This window comes from Garra rufa, chromosome 2 (genome assembly GCF_049309525.1).
Source record: "Garra rufa chromosome 2, GarRuf1.0, whole genome shotgun sequence".
Classification (NCBI taxonomy): domain Eukaryota; kingdom Metazoa; phylum Chordata; class Actinopteri; order Cypriniformes; family Cyprinidae; genus Garra; species Garra rufa.
This window is the reverse complement of record NC_133362.1, coordinates 16,108,204-16,120,088: the sequence shown is the minus strand read 5'-3', so window position 1 is coordinate 16,120,088 and position 11,885 is coordinate 16,108,204. Positions and strand designations below refer to the sequence as shown.

Genomic DNA, 11,885 nt, shown 5'->3' with positions numbered 1-11,885 from the left:
AGATAGGAATTTGGGGTTTTCATGAGCTGTATGCCAAAATCATCAATATTAAAACAATAAAAGGCTAGAACTACTTTCAAATGTGTGTAATGAAATATAGAGAGATAACAGGGCAGGAATCCCTTATGTAATTCACTGTAACCACGCAATAGAGCTTAAAGGATTTCCATTCCAAAAACTGTGTCATGTTGTGACTTGCCCTGAAGCATTTTTTTATGTTCCCACGCTTTAAAATATGTTTTGGACCCAACCCTGATTTCATCTGTAAACCAGATTACTATACACAGTAACATTATATAAAGTTCCAAAAGTAGGTTCGGGAGAAGCCTAATCTTTCAGTCCTGTCAATCATCGCTACGAGTGTATATAAAGCAGCAGTTGCTGCACTGTCTCAGCAACAATTCTTCCATCATATGGCCCCACCCTATTCCGTGAAACACATCCCACCTAGACAAACTCCAGTTATTTACCTCAGACAAGGAACTTTCTCGTTCCTTCGAATCATCTTCGGCCGCCGAACCAAACTCGGCTCCTAACCCTGGTACCAGTACCGGTCAGACCAGCACGTCCCTCTCGGCATTCCCCTCCAAACCTCCCCCACTCTCTCTGCATCCTCACCTCTTACCCCCATCTGCCTCCTTTTTTCCTTCTACGAGCACAGAACCCAGCGTGAGGCTGCCTCCACAAACGGTGCCTGCCTTGTCTTTTCTCCCTGTCAGCTATCCTCACTTTACCTCAGCTCGTCCTCCATCCTATACCCTCTTCATGTTCCTTCTAGCTCAAACCCCCACTCACGCCATTGCCATGGAGCTGGATCTGTTTCCATTCCGCACTTAAATACTCTTCTATCTCCCATCCCACAAAAAGACTGCCATCAATCCCTGGATACTCTTAAAGATTCTGCCTGTAGCTCCAACCGCATCAGTTCACTTGCAGAATTTATGGTAGAATTCGGAAAATACACGGTCGGATGTAATATGCTCAGTCTTCCCAAACAGACGAAAAGAACCGAATGATTACTTTTTCATCATGGCTGATCTTTCGCTGTTTTTCACTGCTTTTACACCTACCACAACCTATTTGCTGCTAAATGTGCAATGAGAGTCGCACAGTGGAATCAGTGCCCTTACTGGGGCGCTCTGGATTTCGATCTTTACAATAGAGTCTTCCTTGGCAGCCATAATATATTTTGCTCTATTTGCTGATCTTTTGACCAATAATCTCACTCTTGCCCTCTCATTTTACAAAATACCCCGAACCCCCCAGTCCCAGCCTACCTCTGAACCCCTTAAATCCACCTCATAAGTTCGGGTTTGATCGCTCCATCCCTGTAAACTTTTCAAATTGCAAAGTCTGTAAATCTTCCTCCTCGATTTAACATAGCCTTTCCACTGCTGCAGCAGTGACTTTTCCACCACCCTCACAAGCAAGATTTAAATCTTTGTCACTGCCGCAGTAGTGATCAATCCTTATTAGCTATTTCACCTCAGCAACGGCTATTACATTCTTTGATTAAACATTTATTCATTTCACAGCAGTGATTTTCCCTTTACTCCCACTGTTACCCCATGCTCAAAATTGACTCTTCTGCCACAGCAGACCTTTTTCTTTCAGCTCCTGCAGGAGCGGTTCACTGTTCAAGCTTTTTGGGGAAGAAGCTTTTCTCTTGTTTTCTCCCAAATTATTCACAATCAGTAGCCAGCTTGTTGTGCTTGATAAGCCTTTTTGGGGGATTCTTACTCGGAGCTCGAGCCGAGCCTCGGGTTCAAGCCTCTTTCGAGGACAACAAGCCAAGTTTTGTTTTCTATTATCTAGCAGGACTGAATGGGCAGGCGAAATTGTGAAACTGATAGTTTAATCTAATGTATTCCTCTTGTAGACTCGTGGTCTTCTCCAGTCCGATCTGCTGTGTACCTGCTGGGTCAGCTGGTGAATGTTCAGGTCTCCACACGCCATCATTACCATGGGGTCAAGCTTTTTATTAACAGCTGTTATGCAGCTACAGTCAACACTTTGAGTCATCCCACCAAACACAGCATCATAGACAATTATGGGTGAGTGAATCGCAAAACAAATTTTGTGGAACAATTGTCAGATGCAAAGACTGTCTCACACACATCCAGGTGTTTACGGGAAAGCAAGAAAAATCCAGGTGCTTCAAGATTCAGGTTCTCCAGGGCAGACAATGTTGTTCAGTTCTCTTTTGGTGCTTTTCAGTTCAAAGACTCCCCAGAGGCCCAGGTGTGTTTGTATGTTTAATTCATTTCTCACCATTGACACATTTGTGAAGAAAAACAGTGCTGTACTTTGTGTTGAGATTCATTCATTCATTCATTCATTCATTGTGTGGTTTATTGTAGGTCGCACTCCATTGTGAGCTGTCTGTTTCTGGGGGTAGCCCTAGTCAAATGCAGAAGTCTTGTTTTTACAGCCACACAGATAAAAGGCAAATAACGAGACTAAACTTTTGTCCTCTCAGTATGGTGAATATAATGAATCACTCTTTTCTGTTATGAAAAACCTCTTTATCATAACTGTTTGCTTCATTTGCTAGATGGATATCTGTTTTTGGTCAAGATTCAATCTGTGACTGCTGTGATTCAGTCTGCAACCAGACTAAAACCAAACGAATTACATATGAAGGCAAGTAAATAATCAAACAAAGATATTAGACCATCACTTTATTTCTGACTATACTGCTCCAAAAATGTCAAATGACTGCACCAGACATCAAAAACCTGTGTATGTCCATATTAATTTGGTGTATCAAAAAAAACAAACATACATACATTATATGTATATATAATTTTTTTTATGATCAGAAAATATGTACAGGTGCATCTCAAAAAATTAGAATATCGTGAAAAAAGTTATTTTTTGTAACTTATTTCAAAAACTTAAACTTTCATATATTCTAGATTCATTACATGTAAAGTTAAACATTTCAAAAGTTTTTTTTGTTTTAATTTTGATGATTAGAGCTTACAGCTCATGAAAGTCAAAAATTCAGTTTCTCAAAATATTAGAATATTTACATTTGAGTTTCATTAAATGACCATCCCTACAGTATAAATTCCAAGTATCTCTTGTTTTTTGAAACCACAATAATGGGGAAGACTGCTGACTTGGCGGTGGTTCAGAAGACAATCATTGACACCCTCCACAAAGAGGGTAAGTCAAAGAAGGTCATTACTGAAAGGGGTGGCTGTTTACAGAGTGCTGTATCAAAGCATGTTAAATGCAGAGTTGGAAGGAAGAAATTGGGTAGGAAAAGGTGCGCAAGCAACAGGGATGACCGCAAGCTTGAGAATACTGTCAAGCAAAGCGGATTCAAACACTTGGGAAAGCTTCACAAGCAGTGGACCGAAGCAGGGCCCTCATTTATCAATGGTGCGTACGGACAGATTTGTGCGTAGTGAGTGCGTAAGAACAATTTCACGCAAAGTGTGGGATTCACCAAGTTGTACTTGTGCGTAGAAATGTGTGTAAACATAAGCACACCTCTGAGCATGCTTACGCAGATAATCTAGTGGTAGAATAGCGACACTACACATAAAAAGCGTTTAAGATCACATTAAGCTTTAAGCAATCCACATACGTCCTGTGTTTCCTTTAAAACACTCAATTTATAATTTGTCTAGTTTAAAACACGATGCTTAATTGGTGTGAAACCCTATAAAAGACAGATGTGAAATATATTTGTCTCAGTGCAATGGCTTATCTTGCGTTATTGGAAGACTTGGCAAACAATGCGCTCCGCAGAGAGCGCGTTTTCCAAGATCGCGCTGATCTGCTTGGCGAGAGCACAGAGTGGCTTCTAACCCCCAATTTCCACCAGATGCGCAACGGCTGCGTTACGGCTCCGGCACGGCGTCGGAGTCAATAGGTTTCCATTAAAGTCAATGAGTGTATTTCCACTGAATGCGGTACAGCTGCGTTCCGACTCCGCAGCCCTCCGGAGCAGATACGCAGAGCTTCTATTTTTGCCGGATGCCGGAGCGCTCCGAAGCACTACAGGGCAGAGTACACAGGACAGGAAGTCGAGTGACGAAACAGAACAGCCAGAAACAAAATAAAAGATCCGTTTAATTTTCAAAATAAAATACACCGCGCTCATATTTCCCTACACTACACCTTGAAAACGTCAAATGGTTTGGTAGTTCTGTTTATAGAAACTACATATCGTGCGATCACACCAGAATTCGCGAGATTACATGGGGCCTCGTGACGTCAGCTGTCAGTCATGACCGCAGCCGTTCCGCAACAAATCCGGACCTGGTGGGTATTGACGGACGACGGAACACGGAGCTGTCACGCAGCGGAGCCGTTCCGCATCTGGTGGAAATTGGGGGTGAGTATTATTGCAGTGAGGAAAAAACACAATCACGTATTTCTTAAAGGGAAGTGTTGTCAACCATATATGGTTAATTGGAGGCGTTTCCGAATGCTAATGACCATGAATGTGAACGAGCATGGTACTTATGCACATGTGGTATTTATCAACAATGATTGCTTACTCATGTGCGTAAGAACTGCGTGCGCACGTTTGATAAATGCGGATTTTCTTGTACTTAGGCACATTCTAAATTTCATTCGTTGGACAAAATATAGAACCTTTTCTACGCACTGTTGATAAATGAGGGCCCAGGAGTCAGCGCATCAAGAGTCACCATGCTCAGACGTCATTAGGAAAAGGGCTATCAAGCCACTTCTGAAACAGAAACCACGTCAGAAGCCTCTTGCCTGGGCTAAGGAGAAAAAGAAGTGGATTGTTGCTCAGTGCTCCAAAGTCCTCTTTTCAGATAAAATTAATTTTGCATTTCATGTTGAAATCATGGTCTCAGAGTCTGGAGTAAGACTGGAGAAGCACAGAATCCAAACTATGTGTAGTTTCAGTGTGAAGTTTCTGAAGTCAGTGATGGTTTGTGGTGCCGTGACGTCTGCTGGTGTTGGTCCGCTGTTTTATCAAGTCCAAAGTCAATGCAAACATCTACTAGGAGATTGAAGCACTTTATTTTTCCATCTGCTGACAAGCTTTATGGATATGCTGATTTACCTTTCCAGCGGGACTTTAGCACCTGCCCATATTGCCAAAACCACTTCCAAGTGCTTTGCTGACCATGATATTGCTGTGCTTGATTGGTCAGCCAACATGCTTGACTTAAACCCCATTGGGAATCTGTAGGATATTTTCAAGAGAAAGATGAGAAACAGTCAATCCAACAATATACAGACGATCTGAAGACTCAATAGTGCCTCAGCAGTGCCACAGGCTGATCACTTCCACACCACACCTCACTGAAGCTGAAATTTGTGCTAAAGGAGCCCAGACCAAGTATCGAGTGCTTAAATAAACATGCTTTAAAGCAATTAAACTTTTCTGTTTTGAAAATCCTTTTTTGGGTTGATCTTAGGAAATATTCCAATATTTTGAGATATTGGATTTTCATGAGCTGTAAGCTCTAATCATTCAAATTAAACCAAAAACTTCTGAAATCTTTTACTTTACATGAATCTAGAATATATGAAAGCTTCGGTTTTACAAAATAAAGAACTTTTTCACGATATTCTAATTTTTTGAGATGCACCTCTCTTTCATATTGTGAGTAGATAGGCCCATCATTTTGATGTAAATGTGGTGTTCAAAAGTATGAAAAATCTGTGTGTAAATTTAAAGAATGTCACTACCAAACACCATTTTTCTATAATTAAACACTTTTTTTGGGAGTTATTCCATAACATTTCGTTTATATTTGTGTACAGCTGAGTTCGGCTCAAAAGTATCTAAATTTTCACTACCGAAACGGATAGTGTTGTGTTTTTTGTTTTTGTTTTGTTTTTTTTAAGGTGTTTTCTCATAAAATTGTCATGACCGAAACATTTGGTGGCATTTCGGTAGTGGCATCTTTGTTTTGTTTTTTGGCTGTTATCCCATAAAATTGTCATCATTGTTTGTGCAATGTTTGTTTGACAACAGGGAACACATAACACACATTTGGGGAAAATGAACAATTTTAGTACAGTTATGCAAATTTTAGTATGTTTTAGTATGTGGGTTAAAATTCTGTAAAGCGATGTGGTTTCTACTAAAACATTACTGTCACTACCGAAAATATGCAGTCACCACCAAAGTATACGGAATTATCAAATAAGCAAAATCTTAATGGGTCAATATAACCCTACCAATTGAATTATATATTACTGTTTCATTGGTGACATATTTAGGGAGAGGACAAATATTCCAAAACCTTCTAAAAAAAATACAATATGAGCATTAACCGCACAATTACTAGAAATGTGTACCTTGGAAATTATACAATTTGCATACATACAAAATTTGTGGAAAATATATATATTTTTCCAAGACGTTTTCAACTCTGACTTTGAACCAATTCCGTAAACTGGGTACAAGGTTGTAGCTGTAAGACATGAATTAGTATTTAGTAAGTTGTTAGGTTTTTAGGTTATAGGTTATTACATGGAAAATGTCAGCTGTACAATAAAGGTCAAGGAGAAAAGTTCTTGATCTCTGTTCTCTTTTTTTTCTGTGCATCAGGATTCGTAAGCAGTGATCAAGTATTCTTCTCTGACCCGGTAACTTCTCCTCTCTCAACTTTGGCTTCCTCAGCTCTGGACTCCTCTCTCATGGCTCATAGAAATGATGACGTTGTATGGTTTGAGGCCAAAATGGCCAAAGAGCCCCATTGGTCCTACACCCACAAGGATTTTGTTGCCTCTGTTACCCTGATATCTTCAGAAGAGGACCATGATAAGAGACAGCAGACATCTCAAACCAGCACAAAGGAGGAAATAAAAGAGAGAGAGGAAGAAAAACACAAGGATGTGGAAATTTTTATGGCAATTAGTAAGAGCGTTGTTGGATCTGAAAGACCATATTTAGACTCCATGGAACAGCTTGATGTTGCATCCTTGAGCCGGTCTGGAGATAGGAAAATTCAGAAAATGAAAGACATTGCTCAGAAGGGGGAAGGTTCCACAAAGACGTCAGTTATGGTCAATGAAACCATGGAGAAACCCGATATGAATCTGGATGAATCAACAAAGGAAGACCGAGAACTGGATGAGGTGTTTCTGCCATCCGAGAAACAGAATTCTTTTGAAAATAAAAAGGAAGGCTTGGGCTTCCAGTTATTTACAGTTAGGTCTGATGAGCTGATAGAACAGGGTGTTGTGAGAAAACTAGACCTTACGCAAGACTCTGATGATTATTATTTTTCAGATGGAATGTGATTCAAAATTAAGAACTTGTGAGAAAATGTCTTTTTTTGTTGTTTCTTTCTTCATGGTTTATTCGTCAAAAAACAAAGAACCATGCAATGCTTCATATGAACAAGTGTTGCAGGAAATTATTTTTCCTGACTGATAAGCCATGTATTGAGAGACATTAAATTACCTTTGTTACATGCCTTTTTATTCATTATGTTAAGCCTTTTCAATTCTTGAATCAGAACATCCTGTTAATTGTGATTTGGAAAAGTAGCTGTTATGACATTATGGGTCTTCACAGGCCCATGTTTGTTTTTGCTGTCTGCACAATGAGACTTCTGGGTGTTGTCAAAATCTAAATATCATTGAGTGGAACGCCTGTTCCCATCACGCAAGTTGTGGATATAAAAAGACATTTGTGTTCAACCACACTGACCTTTTTTATGTGCGATAAGCTGTACAGCAGGTCTATAATGCTTGTAAGTTTGAATGAACTGATTGTGTGAACAATACTATCTGATTACATAGTTTCCATTACCACTAACCAACATTATTTTTTAAAGAAAAAAAGCTACATGTACAGTCATGATCTGTAAAACAACACAGGTGAGATATTCTGCAAATATGTATTTTATTTCTTATACAGTCTTTTCTTAAGCTGCACCTATTACAGGGGCAAGTAAGAGTATTCTTAACAGAACATTTACAATATTATTAGTAATATCACTGGTGGTTTTACACAGTCCATATTAATAGAACTCTCAATACAATGTAGTTTACAGTTTGATCAATTTAAAAAACACTCTCTAAAAACACAAAATTTCATTTTTGACAATAAACAGTGTAGCAAACATGCTAATGTACTGCAATGTCACCTTGCCAGCAGGTATAAGTGAAAAAAATAAAGATTTTCCAATTGCATAGAAATACACAGACTCAACATTCACGAATAGCAAAAAACACTCATGGAAATGATCTCAATCTTGAATGCTGCACATTACGTAATGCTATGACTGACACATTCTGGGTCTGTTAAGACTGTTTAGCACTAAAATGGATCTGGTTAGTTTAGATGGGCGAGACACAACAACTATCTGTTTTTCAGATCATTAAAATGGAGGATTGAAATGTTACATAAATGTTATGTAAAGGATTAGGTTATGTAACACTTATAAACGATACTATTTGTTAAAAGCTGCCATGGTTAGGACATAACATCAAAATATATATATAGTGTTTTTAATTGTATACAGTATAAAAAAAATGCAATCTTCCAAATCACAAAACATTTTTCATAAGTTTAATAAATAGTATAACTGCTAGTTGAAGTGGTTTTGTAACAACCATTACGGACATTAACTTTTTCCATTAAGAATTTGAATTTCACTAAGGTGTCCCATTTCTGTAAATCCATTTTGTTTGGTCTGTTCTCTTCTTCTTCTTCTTTTTTTAATGAACAAAAACACAAACACAAACACTACAGTCATTATGATCAGCAGCAGAATAACGGGGATAAATATGAAGCATCCTTGGCATCTGTGTGCTGACTCTCCTTGCTCATTCTTATCTGCACAAAGAAATTGAATTTAATTAAACTTCTAATTAGTTTTGACACTTAAGCAATTTTCAAATGCTCTTGAATCATCAATAATATTTATGTTTTTGAAAGTCTGTACCTGAGTAAAGCTGGATGTCTCTCCTAATGTCTTGTCCCAAGGGTCTGTTGTGCAGTATGAATGTCAGAGAGGAGTTTGTGACTTCGGTGAGACTTATCCAACTAGACACAACATAAAGTCCTGTCTGCGTGTCCTGCATGATCTGTGTTTGTGTCTGGTTAGTAATGTCTGAGTTCTCCATCAGCCACTGCAGTGTAGGAGAAGGGTAGCCTCCATCTGAGGTCACCAGCAGATTCACTCCATCAGTTAACATGGAGAACTGCAGACGAGGTTCAGAGTAGAACGCTGAAAATGACAGAACATAGACATTAAAACCCAGGGCAATTTCAATCATATTGTGAGATTATGAACATCAGTTTATGTTGCCTTGTTACCTGCAATTTTCACTTTGAAGCTCTTCTTCTGACTGCCAGTGTTTGTGCTGACGGAGCAGGTGTACATGCCGGCATCGTGAAGAGTGACTCTGTCCAGTCTGAGTGATGCGTTTCCTCCTGCCATCTCCTGACTGAACAGTCTGGTGCGGTTCACATAATGCCGATTCTGGCGGTCAAGCTGGTCCTGACTGTAGTAGAAGCTGTGAACAACATCCAACCCACGCTGCCAGGTGATAACGGTGCTTTTCAGATCCCACAAACTGTCCACAGGGAACGTGCAGGGGAGGATCAGCGCCTCACCGTAAAACCCAGTGAGAGTATCTCTGGGAACTGTAATCTCAAACTCAGCTGGAAAGTGAAGGAGAGAAAATACCATCTGAGTTTCACAATGTCTCATTACTTGCTTTATGATTTTGTTGGCAGATCTTGTCTTGCCAAATGGATTGACAAGTAGGTTCATTCATTGTTGGTAAGATGATTATTTCAGTATTTAACATTATTTCACCCACTAAAAATGATTAATCTTGCCTCCAAATCTGTTTTATATTAATTTTGTGAAACAATTAAGCTGTTTAGGATCTAACGCTACTTCTTGGAACGATTGCGAAACCAATGAAATAAAGAAACCCCATTCATTTCTAGATAAGAGTTTTTCCTTTAAGCATAAGCCCCTACGCCACCTACACTACAGAATACCGGTTGAACAAGAACCGGTTATCTCCCAAATCCCAGTAAACTGATAGGAATGATAAACATCCTCAGCTTAGTTTGATTAATCAGTCCAGTCATCATGACCTCGTCTATATGTATTAGTTTGAATAATTTTCTAAAATAAATAGGTTTTAAAACATTTAAAGTGCTACTGAAAGCTAACATAAATATGTAATTATACAACAGATGTTTTTCTTAATTTAAAATTTTTCATTGACATGTAATTTTTCATTTTGTTCATTTTTCATGTGATTGAAGCTGCCCTATAAAGGCAGACAATGTTATCAGTCCTGTGACAGAAGAGTTTCTCTTATGCTTAGGTTTAGAGAAATACGTGAGATTCAAAATCAGACTTTAAATAGAGTGCGTGATCATGACGTCAGCTACTTACTATATAATTTCATTATACATTACGTTTTCTGATTAAAGCATGGACGCATGTCTTTTAAGAAAACACACTTAGAAGTTAGCCCTTAGCCATGTTGTCCGCGTTGAGTTATTTTCTCTTGTAAAAATAATGTATGTTTAGCCGTATGTTACCGTCCTATGACATGAGATAATACACAAGCGATAGTCTGACCTCTGTGACTATAGTAAATATTGTATTGTCGGAAAGACTTTTGAGAGGCTTCATAAAGATCACTTTAGGATTTACTATAGTTTCAATAGTTGATCAGAAATACTCACTGAAACAGGTGGCTTCAAAAAGAAGGAGAGACAGGCAGAACACCTTCAGGTTCATATCACGGTCCACGGCCGCTGGTAACAGGTAAACCCTTGAATCACACCGGACTAACTTCGAAATGATGTCCTCTCTATGGTATGTCGGGAAAGCCGTCCGAAATCAACACTAGAGATCCTCTCTCAACCACACTTGGCGAGCTTTGAGATGTCAGTCCACATGAGTAAGCCATTTTGTTATAGGCACCGCCCCTAAAGACGGATGCAAAACAAATAAACAATCGATTTCATTGGTCTACTCAATCATGTTGCTGAGTTCCCATGAGTCAAAAACACATGACAACAGAAAGTTCTCAAGCACTCTCGAAAGTGGTAGAAAGCTCACTGCGAATTATATTTAATTAATATATTTAATTATATATGTTATTTTTATTGCAGCAATTTTTTGGTTCTTTTCATTTTAAACATAAAATACTATTCATACTATTAACTTTTTACATAGGCTAACATTTCCCGTTTTTATCTCACTATTTTTGTCGCAAAAATAACAAAAGGACGTAATTACAATTGTAAAGAGCAAGAATTAAATCGACAAATATTCACATCATTTTAATCAGGTTTAGAGGGAGCTAAGGCAGACAACAACACAGCTCTTACGAAAATTAACCGTGGTTTTATTCAAAAATTCATTGTTACTATAGTTAAACCATGGTAACCTCAAAATTAACAATGGTTTTACTGCACTATGTAGTTTCACCGTGGTATTTGTAGTAAAACTCTGGTTGTTACTATACGTTTACCATAGGCCTAATAATACCATGGTTAGATTTCAAAAAACATGACCAAAGACTTTATAAGGGACTTTGACATGACACCATGATAATGCAAAAACATGTGAAGTTTTAAGATTTTTCTAGAAAGATATCTTCAAGGTCTAGCTATTGTACTAATTTTGACATTTAGGCAAGCTAAAACAATAACACATGGCCCTAATGTAATGCTTACTTTTTTTTCTCAATTAAATAAAAAGGAAATTGGAAGTTCAAGAGATAACCTTTAATTATTTTGAGTGGCCACAGCCGATTTATGCAAAAAAAAAAAATGATAATATTGTTTTCTGTGGTTTCAAAATTTGGTGTGGGTATATGGGATGGCCTGGATGAGTGTGAGATTTGTAAAATTTTGCTCTCACATTGTTCTCATATTACGTCAGGGA

General features: G+C 38.4%; 1 protein-coding gene across 1 annotated transcript in view; it reads right to left on the bottom strand.

Moving 5' to 3' along the window:
- The window catches only part of LOC141325870 (CD276 antigen-like), a 13,968-nt gene extending 2,325 nt beyond the window's left edge, over positions 1 to 11,643 (bottom strand). The window contains exons 1-7 of the mRNA XM_073834597.1: positions 10,676 to 11,643; positions 9,278 to 9,625; positions 8,904 to 9,188; positions 8,588 to 8,794; positions 6,592 to 6,649; positions 5,057 to 5,179; positions 1,915 to 1,999 (exon numbers count right to left, since the gene is read on the bottom strand). Of these exons, the coding sequence (XP_073690698.1) occupies positions 1,915 to 1,999; positions 5,057 to 5,179; positions 6,592 to 6,649; positions 8,588 to 8,794; positions 8,904 to 9,188; positions 9,278 to 9,625; positions 10,676 to 10,730 (1,161 nt within the window). The 5' untranslated portion in view covers positions 10,731 to 11,643. The remainder of the gene's footprint in view (positions 1 to 1,914; positions 2,000 to 5,056; positions 5,180 to 6,591; positions 6,650 to 8,587; positions 8,795 to 8,903; positions 9,189 to 9,277; positions 9,626 to 10,675) is intronic.
- Between the last annotated feature and the right edge of the window lie 242 nt (positions 11,644 to 11,885).